General features: G+C 42.7%; 4 protein-coding genes across 5 annotated transcripts; 3 read left to right on the top strand and 1 right to left on the bottom strand.

Annotated features, from left to right (window-relative positions):
* The first annotated feature begins 1,134 nt into the window (after nt 1-1,134).
* dnajc11b (DnaJ (Hsp40) homolog, subfamily C, member 11b) lies at nt 1,135-9,112 on the top strand. The gene is made up of 16 exons (XM_061291502.1): nt 1,135-1,233; nt 2,066-2,195; nt 2,317-2,390; nt 2,457-2,558; nt 2,679-2,807; nt 2,878-3,000; nt 3,621-3,694; nt 3,798-3,987; nt 4,365-4,450; nt 5,010-5,126; nt 5,209-5,364; nt 6,190-6,259; nt 6,341-6,398; nt 6,801-6,943; nt 7,012-7,141; nt 7,603-9,112. The coding sequence occupies exons 1-16, from the start codon at nt 1,159-1,161 to the stop codon at nt 7,626-7,628; spliced, it is 1,683 nt and encodes a 560-aa protein (XP_061147486.1). The 5' UTR covers nt 1,135-1,158; the 3' UTR covers nt 7,629-9,112.
* A 346-nt stretch (nt 9,113-9,458) lies between these two features.
* Nucleotides 9,459-13,879, bottom strand: phf13 (PHD finger protein 13). Its single transcript, XM_061290931.1, has 5 exons — nt 13,537-13,879; nt 12,499-12,603; nt 12,120-12,299; nt 11,620-12,019; nt 9,459-11,552 (listed from the first exon to the last, which is right to left on the bottom strand). Exons 1-5 carry the CDS (start codon nt 13,579-13,581, stop codon nt 11,308-11,310), a joined length of 975 nt encoding a protein of 324 aa, XP_061146915.1. The 5' UTR covers nt 13,582-13,879; the 3' UTR covers nt 9,459-11,307.
* Nucleotides 13,880-13,964: 85 nt separating this feature from the next.
* On the top strand, nt 13,965-19,800 carry LOC133162038 (uncharacterized). 2 transcript variants are annotated; one of them, XM_061290928.1, is made up of 4 exons: nt 13,965-14,298; nt 14,553-15,109; nt 18,572-18,615; nt 18,684-19,800. In XM_061290928.1, the coding sequence occupies exons 1-4, from the start codon at nt 14,118-14,120 to the stop codon at nt 19,501-19,503; spliced, it is 1,602 nt and encodes a 533-aa protein (XP_061146912.1). In that variant the 5' UTR covers nt 13,965-14,117; the 3' UTR covers nt 19,504-19,800. The 2 variants fall into 2 exon arrangements, with proteins under 2 accessions (XP_061146912.1, XP_061146914.1); XM_061290930.1 differs by lacking the exons at nt 18,572-18,615; nt 18,684-19,800 and adding an exon at nt 17,503-18,052.
* A 195-nt stretch (nt 19,801-19,995) lies between these two features.
* On the top strand, nt 19,996-22,169 carry LOC133162040 (heme transporter hrg1-A-like). The gene is made up of 3 exons (XM_061290932.1): nt 19,996-20,386; nt 21,182-21,349; nt 21,483-22,169. Exons 1-3 carry the CDS (start codon nt 20,257-20,259, stop codon nt 21,617-21,619), a joined length of 435 nt encoding a protein of 144 aa, XP_061146916.1. The 5' UTR covers nt 19,996-20,256; the 3' UTR covers nt 21,620-22,169.
* The last annotated feature ends 2,648 nt before the right edge of the window (nt 22,170-24,817 follow it).

Here is a 24,817-nt window from a genome sequence, read left to right as displayed (position 1 = left end):
AAGCAGCAGGAGATTGATCGGTACAAAGTTTCTAAAGACCACACGACTTTCATTGGCGTCTTTAAAAATAGTTTAACGCGGTAAGAATACTCAAACCCTTGTCTTAAAAAACAGAATCACCCCGTGTACATAAATAAAAGCAAAAAATGTCTTGAGTTTGGCATCGACAATCTCGCTCCAGATCATAGGAAGACGTTTCCATTCACCTTAACCTTGAGAAAGAGAGAGCCACGTGGATCTATGATTATACAGTACATAATCCAAGCAGAAATATGACACTGACATTAACACTACTATTACATGTTAACGCACAGAAACTAATTAGTGCTGGCGAGGCATTCATGAATTGTTAAATGACACCTTATATTACATTTATTTTGTCTTTATGAAAGTATAATCATTGTGTCACACAAAATCAGTTAGTCATGGCAGAGATTCAAAAGGATTCCAATGAAATTACTTTCTCTTTAATCTTGTAGAACTGAATCTGCGCAGTTTTAAAGGATTCAGTGCGCTAATAAAAACGGAGAAGACCCCAGAGCATTACATGAATAAATACATCCTATCAATGGCTTACGCGATATGACACTGACAAGTTGAGCAAGGACCTTCTTAAAAATTGACTAGCCAAAGACACGGAGCAGCCGCATTAATATATTTCCTATATATGGTAATTGGATAATAATAACGATTATGTACTCAGAAAAATCACTCAATAATCGTTTATTTTTTAGTAGGCCTATTTGCAATGATGTGATTTTGATTAAATAATGACATTTTGAATTACGCCTTTCGCCGAGAGTCAACTGGAATAGGCTCCAGTTCCCTGCTACCCTGAATAGGAAAGACACTAGAAAATGGATGGACCCATGGATTGAGGGACAGATGGAAGGATTCTATTGTACCACTTCTTTAGTACGGTGAGTATGCCTACATTTGGTATCCCTGCTATATAATTTTCACGTTTTATTTGTTCTTCAACTTTGAAATGTGAAGTAAAGTCGTTAAAAGTAATGAGGTAGTAATGAGGTTGACGACGGTAGTGTTTCCTCACATTGCCTGCAGAGGACGCCAAAAACAGTTTGCGCTCCAGATTGTGTCGGCCAATGAGCTTTCGTTTCACTCGAGGTGTGGGCGGAACTTACAGTAAGCTTCAACATGGCTGCGTCCTTAGACGATGATGTCGAGTTCAATAACCAGGATTACTACTCGCTACTCAACGTGAGGAAAGAGGTATGCGTGTTGATGTCTTACACCGACCTTGAGTTTTTTAGGGTCCGTCACTGTGATCGCTGTGCTTAGGTCGCTTCACGAGGAAGCGCTTGGAGCGTCGTCCAGCTAGCGAGGATGTAAAAGGTTAAGACCGGGGTGATGCTGCAAAGACATCAATGAACCTTATTTTTAGCATTTATTCGATCATCTTGATGTCAATCCTAAACCCTATGCATTCGTAGTAAGACAATTCAACGCACTTACTAGTAAGTAGGATGTTACTAGTGAGGCACACGTTGACTGCATGCTACTAGTTGGTGCACAAATGTCATTCATATTTTTGGAACGAAACTGAAGTATCCCGAGAGAAGCAAGGCTGGAGTGAACATGCAAACTTCACACAGCGAGGTTGCAGCTGATATTCGAACACTGAGCTATTGCTTCGCTGTGCAATACACCCCAATTAGGGAAAACCCATTCAATCCGACTAAACTGTTCAAATATTATATATGTGCAAAATAAAACTTGCATACCTGGTGATCCAGTTAATTTGCCATTCTAGCAGTTGCACTTGCAACCTCGTTGACTGTTTTCTGAAAACAGAAAAAAAGTAGTGCACCAACGAGTCAAAGTGGGCTACAGCGCCTCCTGTAGAACCAGTACCAAGCCAGTATTCTTATAGTATTCCCCGTTTTTTCTTCCTACAATATTTTGTATGTTCTGCCTCTCAGCTTTATTGTCCTGGATTCCTAAATCCCCAAAGTTGATTTTGTGTTTGTTTGTATCCGAGAATGTTTATTTATTTATTTAATGTACTTTGCGTTCGGTCTTGTTTGTTTCCTTGTGATCACAGGCGACTCTGGAGGAGCTGAAAGCATCGTATCGGAGGCTATGCATGCTCTACCATCCTGACAAACATCGCGACCCTGAGTTGAAAATACAGGCTGAACAGCTTTTCAACCAGGTACACCAAGCCTTTGAAGGTAAGCACATGTAATGAAATATTATTTGATTTGCCTTCTATCTAGCCGTGTGTCTCTCCATCTACCTTTTAAAAGTGTTTTTCTGTATTTCACACCAAGTTGCTTCCCTCTGTTCCCTAAGTGCTAAGTGATCCTCACGCTCGATCGATTTATGACCTCTTTGGGAAGAAAGGTTTGGAAGTAGAGGGTTGGGAGGTAAGTTTTGTATTCCCGCCAATTTTTTTATGTCTTTATCCTCAATACGATGATATGCTGGTCCAGGTGGTGGAACGGAAACGAACACCGGCAGAAATTCGTGAGGAGTATGAACGTCTTCAACGAGAAAGAGAAGAGAGGAAGCTGCAGCAAAGAACAAACCCCAAGGTTCTGTTCGTCATGTGCCTTTAAAACACAAACCCGAAACTAAGATAATGATGTTCCGTTTGGACATTTTTTTGTACCTCCCGCATCCCTTCAATCAAACAGTTATTTATTCATCAATAGGGCACCATCAGCGTGGGTGTGGATGCGACCGACCTCTTTGACCGTTACGATGAGGACTTTGAGGAGACGCCAGGGGGAGGTTTTCCTCACCTTGAGATCAACAAGATGCACATCTCACAGTCCATTGAGGTAAAACAAATTAGAATGCAAAAATCACACGGCGCAATCTAGACACTTGCGTTTTATCGGTTTTCTTTAGGCCCCTTTGACGAACTCTGACACAGCGGTGCTCTCTGGCTCGCTCTCGACACACAATGGCAACGGAGGGGGCAACATCAACATGACTGTTCGGAGGCTTACATCTGCTAAAGGCTGGGGAGAGGTGAGCCATCTTTATTTTGGTCTTCACAATTTTTGTGATATTTTTGTTTGGTGTCCGCTGTGAGATTTCAATCATAATCATAATGGATAAATGAATCATAATTAAGTGCGCACGATTGTTCTGGTTGAGCATCAGGTGTGCAAAAGCCATCCTTGGAATCAGCGTTATTATTTGTCCAACAAGTTAATTGTCTTTTTGGCCAATTCATCATGCCTGATGTTTTATTTTTTGCAAGCGAGTCGGGTAGGAGTCCTCAAAACACCCACTCCAAAAATCTGTTCGCTAACATTATTTATGAACGTCTGTTGCTTTTCGTTCTATGATGGCATGACTTGCTGAAATAGCTAGATTGGATCGAAACATTTTTATAGTGAAAAATTCTTTGAAAATGAAATGGGAACAAAAGTGAAATTGCCTAATTTGCCTCATCACCGTTGATGGTTGGGAATCACTATCCTCGACAGATGGACTCTTAATTGCATCGCTCTTTTCCGACGCCATTTTATGCGGGCGGAGCATGGCGTCAAATTTTGATGATCGTTTCGAGGCTTCAATATAATCGTTGCTGCTTGCGATCCTAATTATTTTTGTCTCCCTTTTGTAATCCCATATGCATGCAGGTGGAGTTTGGGGCAGGAGACATATTAGGACCTCTTATTGGACTGAAGGTGTTTCGTAATGTCACACAGCGATGGTATGACCCGAGTGTTTAACCTCCTGTTATTCTCTATGATCTATGTATTCCTCTGATCTATTTATTTTCCTGATCTATCTGCTCTCTGCCATCCTCGGCACAGTTTCTTGACAGCGCAGTGCGGCTTGCAGTTTTCCCCCCGTGGCTTACGCCCCAGCTGTTCTTTGATGACAGCACGCCACCTGGATCAAAACACGATGGGTTATCTGCAGTGGCGCTGGGGGCCCACCAGTGCCATGACCACGAGCGTGGTGCGCGACACCAAGAGCAGTCACTTCACTCTAGCTGTACAGGTGATCCCAACATTTCTCTGTCCTTGTAACATTCAGGAAATAAACTCTACCGGCCGCAACTAACTAAATTACTAATAATAAAAAAAAGAAAAGTAATTTACTTTGTGAATTGAATTACTGTAATTAATTAAGCTTCCCACAATATTCAAATTTATTGAGATGCACTTGTTTATTTAATGGCTTCATTCATCATTACGGAGATGGAGAGGAACTGCACCGGAAAGGTGTTCATGTTATTACATCATAAAATTAGAAGGCGCTTTAAAACGTGAATCCAGACTGAGGATTATTAGCCCTCCCTTTTCTATTTTTTTTTTTTTTGGGAGCAGTTAGTTTGTGTATCCCATTAAGATGTAATATTGAAATGGTCTCCCTAGCTTGGTGTTCTGCACTCCTACCTCATGATGAGCTACCAGTACAAGTTCCAAGACGAGGACCAGACCAAAGTCAAAGGTTCGGTCAAGTAAGTGGCATGTGATCTAGTAGTTGAGTTGAAAAATATTTATTGATTATGTGGAATTGATTGTTGATGACATGAATGAAGAAGCACATCATGCATGCTTACTTTGGCTATGGCAAAAGCCCTCCAGGCAATCAATTTGCAAGTTCTTGGGGAAAAAAAATACTCCAATTAATATAATCATCTAATTCATAAAAGAATCTAATCACTTTCACAATGTCATTTCAAGCCTTGATCGTGACTGTCCAACTAATTTAATTTAACAGCTGGACTGATCAGAAATCAGGATTCTTGAATATTTGAATAATCTAACACTCGCACTCTGTGTCAGTATCAAAGGGAGATTAAATAATTGCACGTATTTCGCGATCAAACATCTTTTTATTCAAAGAAAGAATCGGATGTTTCCAACCGTTTGCTCAGATGATTGATGATCAAATATTTGCTCTACTGCAAATGTTAATTGTGTGTAATGTTTGATCCTATATGATTAGTTCAGCCTCCGGCCACGTTGCTATCGTCAGTAGCGGCCCCATTGACGTCTGCGCCTTTCCTTCTCCAGGACAGGCTGGTTCGGAACGGTGCTGGAATACGGAGCAGAGAGGAAGATCAGTCGCCACAGTGTTCTGTCAGCAACCGTCAGTGTCGGCGTCCCTCAGGGAGTCACGCTGAAGATCAAGTAGTGACCGGCCCAGCGTTTGACGGATCCTTCTTGTATAATGTGGGCCATGTGGGATGACGTCATGGGTGCTTTCTTGCAGGTTGGCGCGTGCCAGTCAGACGTATCTGTTTCCAGTCCACTTGACGGACCAGGTGCTGCCCAGTGCTGTGTTCTATGCTACGGTGGGGCCGCTGCTGCTCTACATGGCCGTCCACAAATTTGTCATCATCCCCTACACGCGAGCGCAGAAGGAAGAGTCAGTACATGTTTTATTCAGTTTGCCGGAGTGTTCACTTATTTTGCTTTTTATATCAAGAGATGTTGTTTTTCAAATTCATAGCTACTGGAATAGGTCAGTGTAAAAGATTACAAGTAAATCCTAAGAATGTAAATAATTAAAAAAAAATCTTTTTTTGCATGACCTTGCATGAATCATATCTCTTTTTGAAGTGATCAATGCTCATTCACGCTACTGCCTTCCATAATTGGACACAAGAAATAAAAATACAAAAACAGCCACAAGTAGCTCACAGAAATATCGCAACCATATCCTCGACACTCCCCAAAGCGAGCCAAATTAGAATTTGCCGCTGGGAGCTGAACCTCCGCCGTTACTGAAGTATTTTTTTTTTTGCTTTTTGCATCAGAGCGGCAGCTTCAAGATAGTGGATGAACACATTTCATTTCCAATTCGCCTTCAAATATATACTAGTGACGCAAAATCTCGAGTCTAATGCTTCTTACGAGCTGGATAGCATTACACCGAGATTGCGCATCATTGCAGGAGAGCCACTCCACCGTCACGCCAATTAACTTGTTTACTCGACTTACTAACTGTGGTGTGATGGCACCCCGAATTTGGGATTCAGAGAGTTTTTCAGTTTTCCTTGACGGGGCCGTGACAGCAGTCTCTGCATTTTAATCGGCTGCCTTACCACTTAAGTTGCTCCATTTCTCGCAATCTCTATTTGGCATTGTTATTGCCTCATTTGCTGACAATATTGTGACAGGGTTGGGGGGGGGGGCACTATCGAGCCTCCACGGTCAGACCTACTTAGTATTATGTTCCTGTGCTTCTCAGGGAGTTGGAGCTGCAGAGGAAGAGCTCAGCCACAGACATTGCCAAGAAGAAGCAGGAGGCTGAGTCCGCTGTGAGTCTTGTTCAACTTTTCACATGAAATCATTGATCACCGCTGCTGGGGACTGAACTTCTGCACCTTCTCCTTTTTCAGGTTCTGCTGATGCAGGAGTCTGTGAGGAGGATTATAGAGGCAGAAGAATCCAAGATGGGTAAAAACGCAGCGTGTGAAAATGACCACTTTGAGTTTGTAGACAGGTTCCGAACTTAATAGGACTCCCAAGGTGTAAATCAGACGCATTTGTCACGGTGGCTGTCAGCCACATGATGTACACTGTAGCTCCAGGACTCAAAACTTCCATCATCCCGTGCTGTGAAGCCAATCTGCATGCCGCAGCGTCTACAGAGGTTAAATGTGTAAATCTGCGTCGGAGCACTTTGCCATAAATCACAACGCCGACCTCAGTGTGCTAATTAATTTGCTGTCACGTTTAGGTAGAGGTTGCACATGGTTATTTGAGGAGACACTTGCTCAATGGGTTTGTCCTTCAGATGCTCTTCAAGATGAATACATCTAGAGGCACAAAAGCAAATGACACTTTGAACTGTTGTAGGGCTGATCATCCTGAATGCCTGGTATGGAAAGTTTGTGTCCGACACCAGCCAGAAGCAGGAGAAAGCCAAAGTCATTGATGTGACCATGCCGTTGCAATGCCTGGTCAAGGACTCCAAACTCATCCTCACAGAGACTTCCAAGGTGAGCGTGTGCATTTGGATTTTCTGCCTTTTCGATGCAATGCAAATGAAGTGCTTCCCTCGGCGCAGGCGGGCTTGCCGGGCTTCTACGATCCCTGCGTGGGAGAAGAGAAGGCCCTCAAATTGCTCTACCAGTTCCGAGGAGTCATGCACCAGGTCATCTCCGCAGACAACGAAGCGTTGCGGATACCCAAGCAATGTGAGTTGACCGCAGCTTCCGAGCATTTCCTTTGGCTTCATCTAGCCAGCCATCCGGGCCAGGCAGAACAATTAGGTGCTCCTCCACTAGGGAGCAGAAGACACAATTAAAACTGTGCATCCACCTGTTGCTATTCCTAAAACCGAATAATAATTTAGTGTTCATCTTAACATGCCTGCATTTAGCCGTAGAGGTGACATCATCCTTATTTCAGCGGATATAATATTTTATGCGCTGTTTTTGTTTGGTGGCGCTGTGGGATTTTTCAAATGTCAAATATGTGCCTTGGCTCAATGATGGTTGGGAAAGGCTGGCTTAGTGAATTGACGTGATAAGAACACTTTTGTGTCACACTGCTCTGACGTTTTATCAGACTTTAGTCATATCAGTGAGAGAATATGCCACTTGGTGGTTTTGCTCTCATAGTTAAACAAAACTTTTTTTTTTCTCTCTTTCTCCAGCTCACAGGATTGAAAGTGAATCCTAGGAGCCACAGAGCACCAAAAGGCAATGAAGGAACAAATGCACTTTTTGGACTTTTTTTTATCCGGCCTTTGGTCCTCCTCTGTGGTGGTAATAGTGAATCTTTTAAGTCCCTCCACTCCTTTTTTTTTCCTACAAAGCGACTCCCAGCTGTGGAGCTAAAGTATCCGCTGGGAGTTTGCAGCGCACGTCTGCTTGACACTTGACAGAGCGCCACAAATATCATCTGTCCACCGAAGAAGGACCGAGTAGCACTCAACAGAAGGGCCAATCATGATGGTGCCAGCGGTGATTGGTCAAAGTTTTGCAGGCAGATGTCAAGTTTCATCACCGTGTCAAGTATGCAGTCACGCAAGGAGAAGTGCGCTTCTACTTCCATTGTGGACTTTATTCATCACCCTTTGTCCTTCGGAACATTTATGATGTATCACAGCGTCTAATATACTCACCATGCAAACTGGATTAAGTCATAGGATGACTCGGACTGAAGGGTACTTTTTGTTAAGGTCACGTCGACGTGTGTTACTTCATGTGTGCGCCCCACTTTGGTGTCACTGTGTGTAAATGTGTGAAAAATAGGATATTAGGGAAACGGAAGTGACAGCGTGCTTACGATGGTGCTGATCTGGCCGTTGTGGGAAATGGTCATCTGCTGTCATTCAAATTCTGGGTTCTACGTTATTAGTTGTGTTAGTAGCAATAGTTTTTTTTTTCATTTTGGCTGCTACTAACACATAAGCTTTGATGCAAATGTTTACTTTTATTTAACGTTTTCATCGTGAATATTGGACAGAAGGATCCAGCTCCTCTGGAATGGATTTCACTTAATTGTTTTGAGATGAAATGTTGGCTGAATCAGCAGAGAGCATATGAGTCATATCTTAATTTTATTTTATTTTTTTCTTCTGTCTCAATAATTGCACTTTCTCCACATAATGTGCCCCCTTGAGTTTGGAGGTGTTCTCTCAAATGTTATTCTTTCTAACAATTATTTGTGATTATAGGCATTATAATAGCAATTATAATCAAGACTGTAATAGAAGAAAATATTAAATATTTTTGCGCTGAAATGATTGAATGCTGCAAATAATTCTGGTTATAAGGGGAAGTAATTTAGTGCTAACATTTTCAGACAGTTGTAGAATTACAATCGAGTACAGATCCTGTTTCTTATATTTAGGAGACCTTATTCAACCATGGGAAGAAAAAAACTATTCAAGCAGTTCGACCCCACATATTATCACCATATTAAATTACAGACATTATTTTTGTTTTGGAATTGCGCGTGTACTTAATGTTGTGACCGAGTGAGTTCTTTTGGCAGGTGTTGTGCTCATGTCTGCTGCAGCGTCACTTTCAGGTCAGCATGAGAAAAGCACCCGAACTGTTACATTCCAAGCCATTCCTAAAATGTCCCTATGTAGTACAAAATAAATTGTAGTGTTTGCTCTCATCTGTAACTACTACAATAAATTCAATTCAGAAGTACAGTGTTTTAATTACTGGGGAGCAAGAGTACATTTGCCTTTGAAATTAAAAAAAATCTAAAAATGGCAAACAGCAATATTCAAGGTTTGCAACTCAAGATGTGACAACTGACATTTCCTCCATCTCTATAACCCACGCCGTGAAAAAACACAAGTGAGGTCGCTTCACTTTGACATTGAGCTAAGTGTGTGCTGCTCAAAATTAATTAAGCCACTTAAGTCTTGCTTAAAACCTTAAATGATTTTGTCCATGTGTATCTTGGCCTTGTCCCACTGCTGGTATTATATATCAGTATTTATATTAGGGTTTAAGATGCGATAATACAACAATTAATACAAACAATGGATAAAATGGTAAATCTTTATTTACAATACTTTACATTAGTTTCATAGAAACAGTTTTCACCACACAGTACACAATAACACATTCTCAAAGGGGAGAGAGAGAGGACAAACTCAACCCATCAGAATAAACCAACTTTTATCACACGGACCACTGTTAATAGTACTTATACATCTAAGTGATCTTCAAAAAAAAAGAGGGCTCTCAAAGACATAACAGTGCTTGTCATTTACGAAACATCCCAACTGGGCTGATTATTGGCAACGCAGCACCAGAAGGCATCGGTCTGCCAACCGCACGAATATCCTCTGGTCATAGTCTGCCACTGTGGGTTGTAAAACCCCATCCTAGGATAAAAACGGTCTCTCAGAGTCTTTCATGTCACTACGCTGGAGTATGGCTTTTCTTGAACTGACACAAAACAGGTCCATGGCACATACGCTTAAACAGTTCATCCGAATGGCAGCGAGTTTAAAGAGAAAAGTGCCTGGATAAAAAAAAAAAAGAAAAAAAGCAATTTCCCAGTAACGCTGCAGAGGGTGAAAGTATGTGAATACTGCTGTGAAGTTTTATGAAGTGATGAGACACCAGAGCTTATTTCATTTGCAGATGAGCATCTTACAATAAAAGACCAGAAATTAGATCTGTTCATAGCAGCACATGCATTGTCCTCCACCCCTCCCTCAAACACACTCACATACACTCTTGAGAGACTCTCTACCCTATTCCAGTCAACTAACCATGACATTTCCTGCAGAAGCACTGAACGGAACGGCCTTCACTCCCTTCCATAAATATATTTGACGCAAGAAGCTTAAAAATGAAACATCTGAACTGATAAGGTAAAATACTTATGAACGACAATCCTTGACCAGTGGAAATTAAGTCAAGTGTAGGAGGGAAAGAAGTGAACAATATCGCCCTAACCTTCGATACACACAGCATCCGAAATTGGAAGACAGCTTGAGAAGGAAAGAATAACCACCTCTCTGGGCTTGTGTGTGTCCACAATGGACTTAAATAACGAAAGGGACAGAAGAAGCAGATGTAGTCTAGATCTTAGCTCTCGTCTATTGAATTATCAGATTAATACTATAGCACCATCTGAAGCAGGCTTTACTTGTTTTCTCCTTCAAAACGGCCACTTGGGTTTCATACCAACAAGAAGCCGCTTGGGGAAAGAAATCAAATCGAGTCACATCTGAACATACCTGTTTGCCAAAAGGGTCAAAAGGTTTGTTTTAAAGTGAGGAAAAAGTGCAAACGTTTCTTTCCGACACATCCCAGCATGCACCAGAGAGGGTGGCAGTTTGTAGAGGGACTCGACATAGCAGCTTCCAGTGTTCGCAAGTCGCTACGGTCTCAACTGTAGCCGTTGGCTGCTATGCTAGTCATCTACAGACACTCGTCAAAAAGTTAGGGATGAAATTTTCAGGTGGCGCTAAAATGTACCATAACCTTGACAGGTGAGCTTCATTTTACGTCAAAACGTTTGAATGCTCGTCTAACTGTTCACATGGTTCGGTACTTTCGGCAGGACTCGACGTTCGCTAAGAAGCTGAAAGGCAAAATCGGTGATGTTAGACTGCATTCAAAATTGCACAGAAGGTCGAATTTGGTTCTCCTGTCAACGTTCTAGTAATTGTAGGGACATCCTGAAATTCCAACAAAAGTCCAGGGAGCCCTAACTGTTTCTGAGTAGTGTATCATTCAGTGATTGCCTTACGCGGAGAGTCTGTAGGGAAGCACAAGTACACATCGGCAGAGCTAAGGTAACCCCAAGTGGGGGTATAGGAGAGCTTGCTAAAGGTCCACAAGTGTTCTTAGAAAATCTTCAGGAGGGCGTTTGGAAGTTATTCTAGCAGGTGTTTACGCGGACCAATGCGTGGGCGGTGGGAGCGGCGGGCGTCGGCTCCTGCGGTTGCGGGTCCGTCATTTTCTCGGCAACTCTGGCACACGTACGTTTCGGGCACGTGGCTTTTGCGGATTTTGGCGCACGACAGGTGGATCCAGGTGTGGCATTTGTTGCACTCGATCATGGCGCGGCCGGCGAACGGCTTCATGCAGAAACACGTCACCAGGTCCCATGAGTCGTCGTCTGAGGGCACAGGGGAGAGGAAATGTAATTAGTCATTGGAAGCCTACCAGCATATTGAAGCACATACCCGAGTCCACCATGATGTCCTCATCCTCTCCCGAGCCATCTTCATCTCGGAACACCACCTGCTTGCCCTGGCGGAACACCGTTCTGCTTCCAGAAAGGCCTTCCACTTTCTGGACCTTGACTACCCCTTCTTCCAGGTCTCGTCCATCCCACTGCCTGCGCTCTTCCTGTTGCTCCTCTTTGCACTGGGACGGACTGGTGACGCGTTGAGGGTGGAGCGGAATACTGATGTCGTCTTCCGGCTCCTCTTTTATAGGCAAGTCGCCAAAGGGCAACGGAGGAGGCAAGTTGGGTTGCCCGTGTTCTTCGCCGGCCTGGAGCTCCCTCTCCTTTCTCCTCTTTTTCTTCTTCAGCTTCTCGGCTTTCCTACAATCCTCTGGATGCAAGCTGGTGAATGTGTGCTGCGCAAATAAAGATAGACGTGGAAGTATGTGAATGGAATCAAACCCTGAGAGCAAAATCGGTTGCAAACTTCCACACCCTTGTCTGAGCTCAACTTACATCTTTCTTGATGTGACTGGACAGTGTGGCCCCCATCTGTGGATGGCTTCTGCTCCTGTCCAGGGGGACCATGAAGTGGTGTTGGGGACAAGATGGCGATGGCCCCGGAGTCCAGCCATCGCTATCAACTGTGCTTCCGGTGCTATTGGGAGGGCTGGAAGTACTGCGCAGTGAAGAGTTCTGTAAATAGTAAAAACAATTTTAGGTCTGGCTGGCATTTGCTCCACTCAACTTTACTCAAGGGTCTTTGGGGCTTTGTTTTAAAAAATTTAGGAGAATTAGGCTCTCCTGTTCCTGACATGGCCTTCCACTTTTAATTGTTTGTCCAAATTTGATTCTTAAAGAAGATATCAAAAATATCAGCACGAGCCTGACTTACCTCTTGTGGGTAAGGGATGTAACCAGCATAGGCCAAGACAAATGTGCAAAACTGGTTGAAATCTTCCACTGTCCTTTTCCTTTTCCTGTATGGTGGACTGAAGCTCTAGAACACAAAAACATGAGTTAGCGCCAGCGGTGAGAAGGTTACAAACAGTGAGGAGGTCTCTTTACTATTAAGTCTGAATGTTCCCCTGTACATTTATTCTGTCATAATGGTGATCGATTTTTTTCAATCTTAGTGGAAAAATAAGGGGGGCTTTAAGTCGAGCACTGATTAAGATGGATAAACATCGTCTCATAAGGTTTCTAGTGGGTGTGTAATGTGTGTGTCACTGATCCAAGATTTAGCAACAGTCATCCAAAAAGAATAACATAGCGACAATGTGCTTTATTTGAAAAGAAATACTGCGTAAGGGCAAAGAGGGCGAGTTTGTCTTTTAAGTATCTTGAGAGCAGTCCTCCCAACCCCCCACGACTCAACGTTAACTCTCATCGACAACAAATGTGGGCTCGCAATGGACAGTAAGCAGTCACAAGAGCTGTAAGGCTAGCCACGGCTAGCAAGTACCAGTGAAGCCTCAACAATAACAAAGCAATGTTCGTTGCTTTTCTTTTCTTGAACACAAATAGCACACATTGGTTCGCGAAATAAGAGGCAATCTTTTTATCGAACGGACTTTGGCTACCATTATGCTTAGCTAGCACACGTTAGCATGTTAGCAATGATGATGATGGAATGTTTTCGAAATGATTGAACATTAACAATGTATCCAAAGTGGTGCAAACCGATGAATTCTTTCTTGCAGGTTAACAAAGACACACTTAAAAGTGATCAACTCGACGGACGGTGAGTGCAAATGCGAAATTACCGTGAGCAAGTTGATCACATTCATGTTCCAACATGATGTCAGTGAATTTACAGGCTAACAGTGCGATGACAAGCGGCCAGCAAGTTGACATTCTCTCGCGTCGTTAGCAGTGAAGCAAAACAACTTGGCAGCACATCGATGAGTTACTGCGATCGACAGTCACTTACCTCCGACTGAAAAGCAGGAGATGTCGACGGCTTGATGTCACCCATCTTCTTGAATACTACCTTGACAGGCGACGCGGTTGTGGTGTCGTACGAGCTTCGGTGCCACTGTTTAAACGCCGAAGCTAACGTAACGTACGTTGACTGAAAAACTCCAAGAGTAAATGCTCGATTGGCAACGGGGCCAGCTAAATGTTGGAAACCGTGCCGTCAGTGAGCATAAGGCTGTATGCCCATGAAAACGTCCCGTAATGTCTTCTCCCTATCAGTTAGATGTGGAGGGGGTGTAGCTCATTTCGCCTGGCGGCTGTCACCAACAGCAGCCTGCCCACTGCCCGCTCTTCTTCTGCTTCAGTGAATCCTCGTTGGCTACTAAACGGCGTGACTCACGGACGCCCTCTTGAGTAGGCAGGGCGCTTAAGTGGGCACTGCTTAACATTGAGCTCAAGATAAGACTGACCGGAAGCGAGAATCGTTTCTTTTCCGGGTTCTCTTTTGTCTCGTGTCGTCGTCGATGCCATTCGACTCCCGCGTGTACCTCAAAGATAAACAGTCGCTGTTGCGTTGCATTTCATTGTTCCGACATGGCGACCGTCAGCCAAATGCAAGCGTTTCAGACCCATTTAACTGAGCGCTTTACCAGCTTCGCCATGGAGGTATCCCAAGAAGTGGCGCTCATTGTGAAAGGATACCAAGAGGAGATCGACTGTCTGCGGTCCTTACTGAACAAAGAGATGAACCTTCGGTGGAATATAGCCTTAAAAGGTTAGTAACTTCATTTAAAACATTCACATACAGCGTTTGAAAAATGGGAACGAATAATATTAATCGGAAGTCGCTTCAAGTAGCTCTTAGGCTACTTTTCCTTCTGAGCCTCAAAAGTTGTTTGTATCGCGCTCTCGAAGAATTGTGAGCCCCCCCAGAACCATTTTCTACTCTTGCTAACAGACTAGGAAATACTTTTTGCACCTCTTATACCAAAAGTAAAGTAGAACGTTTGTCTTCTTTTCCGCCCAAAGATCACAACAGATTGGCTGTGAGAGAGCAACCACCTGAACCGAACGTTCCCGAGGAGACAGTAGCGGAGCCAATTCCCAAAAGATACAAAATAGAGCATACCCAGGTATGGGCTGATGTGCAAGAAGAGAAGCCAACGGATGTCTTGCATCCTGTTGCTAAAACAACTAAAGAGGAACAAACGGAAGTATTAGTGTCATCTGCAGTGGGACAATCTGAGGCAATGGCTGCTATGCAACAAACAGGACCGTCAGAGCCATGTGCATTTGAAAGAGCTGGTATACTTGCACACAATGTGTCAGAGCCATTGGCAAATGGACCACATGAGGAGCATATAGAATACAATAGGAATTTGGCACTAAAACAAGAGAGTGGAATGGACGGTGGCACCGCAATGGATTGTCCTAGAAGTGATCCCAAAGAGCAAGACACGCCTGGACTTCAAACTACAACTTTTGACTTCTACACAGCCAAGGAATTCACTCAGCCAAGCACTAGTGGGGAAAACACAAAACAAGACCTGCTACATCCCGAGCGTCCTATGATATCCCTCAAAAAGGTAATGTTTCACTATTTGTTTGGAAGATGATTGTTACTCTTGTGTGGTTTTCAAATTTGTAAAACCAAAACTGGCAAAAGTAGGCATGGGCCTATACTAGATTCTGGCGGTATGACAACCATGAGCAAAAATAGTGAGGTATCAACGTGTTAGAATTATAGCCCTAAAATGTCCTTTAAAAAATGTGTGTGCGCAGTGTGCATAGAGTTGTTTATTTGTTTATTTTCCCCTTGTTTTAGATCACAAAAAATGAGCATTTGAACAGGGGGATGTAGAATTTTTTTCTTTTTGTCTTTTTTGCCGCTAAAAAAATCAACCGCCAACTACTTGTTTACTTTGATATTGCATACCATTTGAGTGATATGCCTTGCACCTACATTTGAATGGAAGAAGATAAAAGATGACATCAATTGTTCAAAATCTTCCACCCTCAATACGACCTGTCACGTTATGACAGTTTACATATAAATGGAGAGTCAGGTCCTGTGAAAGAGAAAGGGGTCTGGGAATATGGGCATAATTTAGCAATCGATTCGGAGTATGGAATTCTGAAACAAAATTTTGAAGATTCACTCGGACTATTCACGGCAAGGAGGAGCACCACAGGCGACGGCTGGAGTAACCCAAGAGCCAGGCACGGGGACGATCTCATCTTCACTCCACTCACTTCCTGACATAATGCAAATAATTTGCCTTGATCTTCAAGCTATCAAGTTCAACCTGTTGTTCAAGCTATCAAGTTCAACACGTATCAACCAAACAAATGGTTCTACGAGTGGAAAGAGAAGAACATCACGTATCTTGCATACCTACTTTGGCACCATCATCCTTGTTAGTGTCGCTAACTGCAAGTCTGTGGAATGCTGAGACAGGAAGGGTGATTTTTAGAGGCAAAATCTCCCCCAAGAGATTCAATGTCTTCTTTGAGTCACATTTTGTACAACCTAGATGGGGGAGGAAAGATGGAGCAATTTGAAGTTCTAAGTGTGAGAGGATATCCCTCCATTACACTGTTCTGGTTTATTACAAACCAAAAAGTTTTCAAAGTGTATTTACGAGCTTGCTACTCGGCGATGGAACAAGGAACTGTAAACCAGAGGTCTTATGTGACTCACCGCTGGAGGAAGACAGGGTGCTGGCCTGCGACAAAGAAGAGCATTTCAGTGGCCACTTGCCATATTTTCTCTTTTGCTGGATGTCAGGCCTTGTAAAGCATCTTCAATCTGGATGGGAATTATCTTGGATGGGCACCAAAAGACGCTTCAAAGAAAACTTTTCTCACAGCCTCAAATTTCTCAGGTAAGTTTCCTGTTGCAGTTGTGTGTGTGTTGGGAGGGGTCAGAAATAAACCAAATAAATCCTGAACCATCCTGATCTTTTATTTTTTTATTCTAGGTGGCATCCAGTGGAAAGAGAAAGCGCTGCGAGGTGTGTGTTGCACTCAAGGACACAAAGACACAAACCACATGCAGAAACTGCCAAAAGTACATCTGTGGGGCACATACTGTCAAATTTTGTGAACAATGTGTTTTTCTGCATATCCTAACATAAAGTGGTTGATTGTTAATGTCAAGTTAATAAATGATACAATAAATCTCAAACATTGTCTCACTCGATTTACTCACGCCTCCAGAGAACTCTTGAGTCTCATGGATTTTTAACAATTATAATTTTATACACTATAATTATAGCTTTGCCAGTGGGGTTTCTTATCACAAACGATCAAGATAGCCAAAAGGTACTCTGCGCAGAGGGCCCTGGATTGATTTTGGAAGAGAGACATTTTTGATGATGTAGTGGGAGAGGATTCAGAATTTGAGGATCACATTTCTGAAAATTCAGAGTCTGACAATGACTCTGAAGAAGATCATGAGATTGAGTGTCAGCCAGTTCCAAAACAAATGACGAGCCACAGGTCCAGGCTGTCAGCAGCCAGCCCCAGGACCAAGCAGTCAGCAGCCAGGCCCAGAACAGGCCATTCAGAAGGAGCAAGTGAGGAAATATGGATGTCAAAAAATTCTGAAATTGAATGGATTATAATGCCACATAAGGAGGGCTAGACAACATGGGCAAGCTGGTGACGGCCTACAGCTGTATAGGCTAATGGCTAAAGGCCTTGCGTTCAATGGGGCTGATGTGTTGTCTTGACTGATATGTTTACTGTGTGTTCATAATTGGCCCGTGCCTAGTTGCATGTTAAATACATTTTCTGAAGGGCTTGAATAAAAACCACAGTGGACCCTTTTGGAAGTCCAGTTTGCGGGGCGGACAAACTAAACACTGTATACAGTATGAAAGTTGAACGGATAAATACTAAAGTGTTTTTTTTTTGTTTTTGTTTTTTTCATTTTCATGATCTTTTCATATGTGATACCTATCCCACGTCACCACAGAAGGGTACCCAGGATGACAAGCCAAAGAGGAAAACGGTGATGACCACTATAGCACTGAAAAAGGAACTTATCGCCAAGTGGGAGAGAGGCACACGCGTCTCTGACTTGGCTGTTCAGTACAAAATGGCCAAGTCGACGGTATCGACCATATTGAAGCGAAAAGAAGCCATCAAAGCTGCCGATGTGGCCAAAGGGGTTAAAACGCTGAGCAGCAGAAGAACTGATAAAGTGGAAGAGGTGGAAAAGGTTCTGCTCGAGTGGATCACTCATAAACAGTTGAGGGGCGACATTGTGTCAGAGACCCTCATTTGTGACAAGGCAAGGGAGCTGCACAATGCCCTCACCCGAGACAACCCTGGGGGCAGTGCGGAGGAGTTCAAGGCCAGCAAGGGCTGGTTTGTTAATTTCAGGGAGAGAAGCGGAATCCGCGGCGTGCTCAGACCGAGGGAGGCTGCAAGAGCCGAAAAGGGAGATATCAAGAGATTTGAGGATGAATTTCAAAACATTGACATCCAGCGTTTTCTCTCATAACACGATTTTTTTTTTTTTCGTCAAGACACCAAAGAAGAGCGAAGAAGACCTTTAAAAGGGCTCGCTGTCCTGAGACGTTGCCGGTAGGGACTCCAAAATCAAACTACTGAGGCGCAACGTGCAACAACAGGGACTGTCGGAGTATCGGGACTTTTTATGCACCCACATAACGTCATTGCACCTTACAATGCTCACTGTTTTAAAAAAATAAATAAATAAAATGCTTGTCACGTATGACAAATGTTCTGGATACAGTTCAGAAATTCAAAATAGACAATCTCAATTAAACACCATTTAAGAACCACATATACTGTGCTAAATTATGACTGAAAAAACATTGGACAGTCATTAAATATTTCATGTTGACTAAAGTTGGTCCTCTGTGTATTTCTGTTTGATTGCCCAAAACCTTCAAGGGTCTACTGTTAGTTATATTACAAATATTTGGACATAAAAAAAGATTTATTGACTCATTTATTGAAGCATTTTGCAGTCTAGGCATCAAATCTCTCTCTTATCTCCTTCCCCCCCAAACAAGATACCTGAATGTTGTGTGCAGAAGACCATCCTAGAATTCCCAAGGTAAGAATGATTCAAAAGCACATTATGAGATTTTCATTACATGCTTGATGTTGCATGATTTATTCCAGGAAAAGGCCCGACAAGTCTACAAACGTTACTTCACCACCTCCTCATACTTTTTTGGCCAAACTCAACCAACGCTCCAAGGATTGTCCCGAACAGAACCCCCCGATTTCTAAAATAGAAGATATGGACATCACTTTCGATCATGTTCCTCAAGATCACCCCATGTCCTTAAAAGAAGATTTTACGTATCACGATAATGTTTGCGAGTGGCCGCAGCTTCCCCTGCCACATCACACCTCAACGTGTGTCGAGCGGGAGATGGCCGGCAATCTGGAGCAGACCGCAGAAAAAAAGAAAGAAGCGGGCCGCAAAGTTCAACCGGGACCGTATCAGCCACAGCCCCTCATCTTTACCATGGGCAAAAAAACCTCCATATCATCTCAGCAAGAGGAGGAACTGAGGAGTCAAGCGCTTCGTTTGTATTGTCGCAACGTGTGTGTCAACTGGAGGCCCTGCGATTTGGTTTTTGACTTGAATTTTCCATGGCTTGGGGCCCGGCCTCATGGCTTGGTGTACGACCCAAAGCAGGATCCCTGTTTTGGACTGGTATATGTCAGCTGTTCCCCCCTCTGGAGTTTTGCGGAATGCAAGTTCTTGAGATTTGAGAATGAAGAAGTTTGCCTGGAAAACACAGATGAGCACTACGTGCTCATCCAGGCACAGATGATGGTGACGGGCATGTCCTGGTGTGACCTGCTGGTGTTCGCCAAGGAGGACGCACTGGTCCAGAGAATCTTCAGAGACAGAGACTTCATTGAGAAAATGAAAGCAAAGGTGGAGGAGTATTATTTCGATCGGTATTTGCCCCAATTTTCAAAGTAAGGGCTGAAGTTCTGACATGCACTGCAATTTGTTCATGTTACTGGAAGGTTTTGGCAATAATACATTGTGGTTGTTTGTTCTTTTTTCTCCATGAATCTACCCTGAAAAAAAATCCCCCACTCCCCTATGCATGTGTTCTACGTTACTCAGAGCGATATATTATATAAAAAGATGTTAATTATATTGTTCTTAACAAGTGACAGTTTATAGTTTATACTGTTTTAAAGTCAGAGATTTGTATTTTGATTCAGTTTGCTGTATATATTGCAAATGCATTAAAGGGCGGTGCCCTCTCAATCGTGGGCTAGTTTCTTGTGTCAAATAGAGGATATTTAATTAATTTAGAAAATAATAATTCAATAGCATTGTAGAAAAAGAAGAAATTGCTGCGATGGCAAAAAAGGTTCGATAACTGTCACCTTGATAAGTGTCATAAATATCCAGAAGTCGAGATTTCCTTCTTCGCCCCAAGAGGTCGCTGCGCTCGCACAACAGAATTGATTTGCCCAGTCAGTCAGATGACGTAAAACGGACGCGTTCTATTCGAGACTGGCCACAAGGTAAACATTCGATTGTAAAACGCTGCGCTTTGGAGAAGGATTTTTGTGCAGGACAGCAACTGTGCCACGTTTCTCTTTTTGCGCCTATGTGCTCACCAAACGCTGTTTGTTTTGAAGCAGCGCACACTTTTCAACTCGCGAAGCCTCTCTTTTTAAAATCTCATTTTAACGCTTGTTGTTTTTTTGTGGTACAATGGCTATAAATAAAACGTACGTGAGTATTGGCTACGCTACGGTCGGTTTGCTGGTGGGGACGTCTGCTTTTCTGGTCTGGAACGTCGTGTACCATCAGCCGTGGACAGCAGCAATGGGAGGACTGTCAGGTAAGCGAGAAACGTGCACGTCTTAAGTCAACAAACTGACTTCTTCCTTGGTTTTTAGATCAAGAAAAAAAAAGAGCCATCCGGCACACCGACTTATAAAATACACGATTATTAAAACATTCCCACGTTGGTTTATACTGCTCCCAAAACTGTAAGTTTTCCCCGAGCCAAATTGTTTCCTAACATTTTAATCGCGAGCTGAAATGACATTTTCATATTCTAAGAATATCTTATTGTATCATTGATGTCATGTTTTTTTTTTAAAGCTGGCTGATGCGGTTCCCAGTGGACGCAACCATTTAGATTGTGCGAGTGGATTAATGAGACGTTTTTCGATGTGGTGGGCTACGATCCACTTGTGTAGATTTGGCGAAGCCTCACTGCATGTGACTCAAGACAGGAACTGAAGCGTCCCTTTGGAAACTTGCCGAGTCATGGTGTGAGCACAAGGGTCAAAAAATCTCCAACTCTTGCAGTTATTGTACATGAGCAGTTAAGCGATTTTCTGCAATCGTCGATCTTGTACGTTACAAGTTTTCCGACCCCAATTGTGACTATTTCTCAAAATAGTGACTAGTGGCAGCAGTAGTGACTAAACGATCGGGAATGATCGTTGTAATTGCGTATAGGTACCGCAGGGTGGCGGCAACGCATCAAACACCATAATGATTTATTCACACATTTAGTTCATCATTAACATTCTTTCATGCTCCTTGCGTGTGTTTTCATTTTCTATTTGTGTACGTGTAACGATTGCCCTAAACAAGGATGTTTTCTTCTTCTTCTACCTTTCAGGTGTGCTGGCACTGTGGACGCTAATCACCCACATCATGTACCTACAAGATCACTGGCGGACCTGGCTAAAGGGGCTCAAGTTGTTCTTTTTCATTGGTGTATTCTTCTCTGTGCTCGCGGTCGTTGCTTTCATCACCTTCCTGTCGATTGCCATACACTACAAGGAGCGTGAGTACTCATTCGTTATGTAGGAGTGAGGTTGAAATGTGCAAGCTTTTGAGTGGATGAATGAATGAATAATTCTGTTACATCAGTCCATGCTAATATAAGTAACAATGTAATGTTTCTCTCTCTCTTGCAGCCCTAACTGACCCTCGTAGTCTTTACCTGTCTTGTGTTTGGAGCTTCATGAGCCTCAAGTGGGCCTTCCTTCTCGCTCTGTCAGCCCACCGCTATCGTAAAGAATTTGCCGACATCAGTATTCTCAGTGACTTCTGAAAGTTGTTAATAATGTCACACAGTAACTAAAGAGACCAGCTTCCATCGTCTTATGTGATGGATGACTTTTTAAAGGTAATACTCAGTGTTTGGATGAACTTTCACCCCAGTTACCTCTTTCCTTTGGTGGTCAGTAAGCACACAATGACACACACGCACTTGTGCCATCTGTAAATGCAGTTTCACGTGATCGCCAGTAGAGGGCAATACAAATCCAACAATAAGGTTTATACCGTACAAGTACATATGATGTTTCACAATCACATAAGTGAGGTATGACATATATTTTTCACGTTTTCTCTTCTAAATTTCGTTTTATTACGTGACTTGTCCTTGGAATAAGGTAATGAAATTGGTCTGCTGTTTTATGTACAATAGAAAAGCTTTTAATTATTGATTCCATACCCTCTTGATAATATTCAATCTAATATAACATTTGATATGATCAGTGAGATTATTTGTGCTGTCTTTTCACCATGTGAGAAGGTACTTTGTGTATTCAAGTGAATATTTTTGTAGAAGAGTTGCATTAATAAAGTGCTTAAAAATACCTCTGAGAAATGTGAAACACACACACTTCCCTTTTTTACGCAGAGGGATTATTTGACAGTTTCTGTTCCTGAACAATATTTGATTGCTGTGTCAAAAGAATAAAACTTGGCGTTAGAGGAATTAGCCATAAAGAAAAGTCACTGTTGGGTATTAGCAGCAAGATTTGCACCAATGAAAAGGCTCAGCCAGCGGCCTGAGAAACATTTCTGAAGAAAAACACACTTCAGCGACGCCAAAGCGACAATAAATGCTGCCCAATAACCTGAGCTTTGAAGTCCGCTCATTACACAGTCCATATTTTGATTTTGTCCATCAAAAGTTAGCTGACATCCGCTTACTGCAGTTTGATTTGGTCGGAGCAACTTTTAAATGTGTGAAAAATATACCTTCGCCGTGTGACTCTTTCCCGTTCATGCAACACTCTTTGGTCCACTGTTTTTGTCCTAATTGCATTCAACTAGCTTGTTTGTCAGCTCCCACAGTCTGCTTGCATCTTGGTAATTGCAATGTGGTGGTCATATCACCATGGCAACATTTTTAGCTGAGTGTTATAAACTTCAACATTAGGAAACTGAAAAACTACTCGTCTCAGTTTCCACTGAGCGGAATGGGGGTTTGAAAACCAAATGCGCCCTATTAACTTTACATACTAGCCTGTAAAGTGTGTGCGTGTGTGTGCGAGCGCGTGTGTGTGTATACATGGTATGTAAAGAGGGGAGGGGACTCATTTTATTCAATTATGGGACCCCTTTCTACACAAATCAGGGAAGGAAGTAGTCTCGAAGTATTAAATGCAGTCTGGCAGAGTGCGGTGAGACTGGGTGTTTATAGTTTAGCCTTTCAAATATCTTAAATATCCCGTACAATGAAAAGCTCAAAAGTTACGGCTTTTTAACAACAGAGACGGCAGAATGGTCCATATATTACACAGCAGGGGTCCTCTGAGGACCAAACTATATTGATTGCATGCAATTAAATACAGTGTTTGATTTTAAACAAATATGAGCATCTGTGGACCAGCCTGCATTGCGATTCTAAAAAAACAGAACTGTTATAAAAAGCAACAGGACATGTAAACTCCAATCATCATATTTAGAGCAGCTGATGGAAATTATGACAGGTTCACTTATATGATGATTATTGTGTTGGTAAAGGACGAAGAAAAAAAAAAAGGAAGGAGACAGAGAGAAATAAAAAGCTCACATCTTGAACTGTTAGAGAACCAGATGGGCTTCTTGACATCAAGAAGCTTCTTTGGCATTTTAAGACAGTGGTCCCGGAATGATTTCCGAGGAACTTCCGCAGATTGAGTCGGGCATACATTTAAGGAATATCCATAGTGAGAGATCCAAACGGAATCTGAATGTTCGAAGCTCTTTGCGATATGTGATGGGAAATCAAACCCTTTGTTTACTGCACTGAACTATATTTTCCTGGTATTTGTACTTGAGTATTTTGTTATTGTAATTTCAAAATCAAATATCTCAACCCTCTTTGTCGTGGTCTCTGCCGCCCCTGCACGCTCTTCCTTCGGGACCACGGCGAGCTTGCATCTGAAACATTTTAGGGAGACACATATTTGCCGTTTGCAGCGAGCACAAAGGGATCTGCCATGACAGGGTGTGTTTGATGTGGCTTCACAGGGGGAACCAGAACCAGAGCTAGGGATTGGAAAAGCCATGAAGAAATGTTAGCGCTATGTAACTTTGGTAAAATCACCTAATCTAATGGAAGAAGGGATTGATTCAATGTGAAGGCCAAGTCCTTTGAAGCGGGGCCGCCGAGCTTTGTTGACGTTCCTAATGCAATGGCTCTGTTGTAGAAACGCCGCATTCCTCTGCAGCTCGCACACAAGACGCCGTAAGTCCGAGCCGAGGTGGATGCGTGTCAGCGTCACATCCCAAGCGGACGCTGCTTCCCTTAACTCTTATTTGAAGTGTGAGATTATAGATATTGCTCACGTGTTGTTGGGGTTCCCAACAAAGGCCTTTCAGGCCAGGCAGCAAGATAGTGAGATAGAAGATGATCACATCATTTTTTTTAACCAAAAAAAGAAGGTTTAAAAAAAAAAAAAAGAGACTCATCTGTAAGATCTTTTCCCTTTGAGGCTTCAGAATTGGCTTGATGTGAATCGTGGCATCAATCAAAACATGGGAACATTTGGAGCCTGGAGATCATGTTTTTGTGACTGTGAGCGATGAGGTCACCAAGGACCTCAGTACAACGGAATCTTATAACTTGAACACCCCTGAGGTCACACTTTTTGGGAAAAAAAAAAAAAAGAAATCTCTCCAGATTGGAAAGAAACTGAGTTTGTCTTCATGTTATTCATCAGAATATTGTGCAAAGAAATGCAAGAATTCGTTTTGCACTTTCAGTGGGTTCTTTGTGTGTGTGACTTTTTGTACACTACGAATGTATTCTAATTTTCAGACCAACTCAGTGACATTTGAATCTCGTGACACCCTAGTTGGGATTCATTGATGTACATTAAAAACAGGCATTTTTCTTTTTGTCTTGTTTTTCATCAGTCGTGATGAACTTACACGACACGTGTTACATAACGTGACAATTTTTCTATGATTTCCCTTGAGCAGCAATCTGGAGAGCTGGTAAAGCCCACAGAGGCCATATGGTCACTGGGTC

The sequence above is a fragment of the Syngnathus typhle genome, linkage group LG11 (genome assembly GCF_033458585.1).
Source record: "Syngnathus typhle isolate RoL2023-S1 ecotype Sweden linkage group LG11, RoL_Styp_1.0, whole genome shotgun sequence".
Lineage (NCBI taxonomy): Eukaryota > Metazoa > Chordata > Actinopteri > Syngnathiformes > Syngnathidae > Syngnathus > Syngnathus typhle.
Note: the sequence above shows the minus strand (reverse complement) of the source record. Positions and strands in the feature narration are given on the sequence as shown.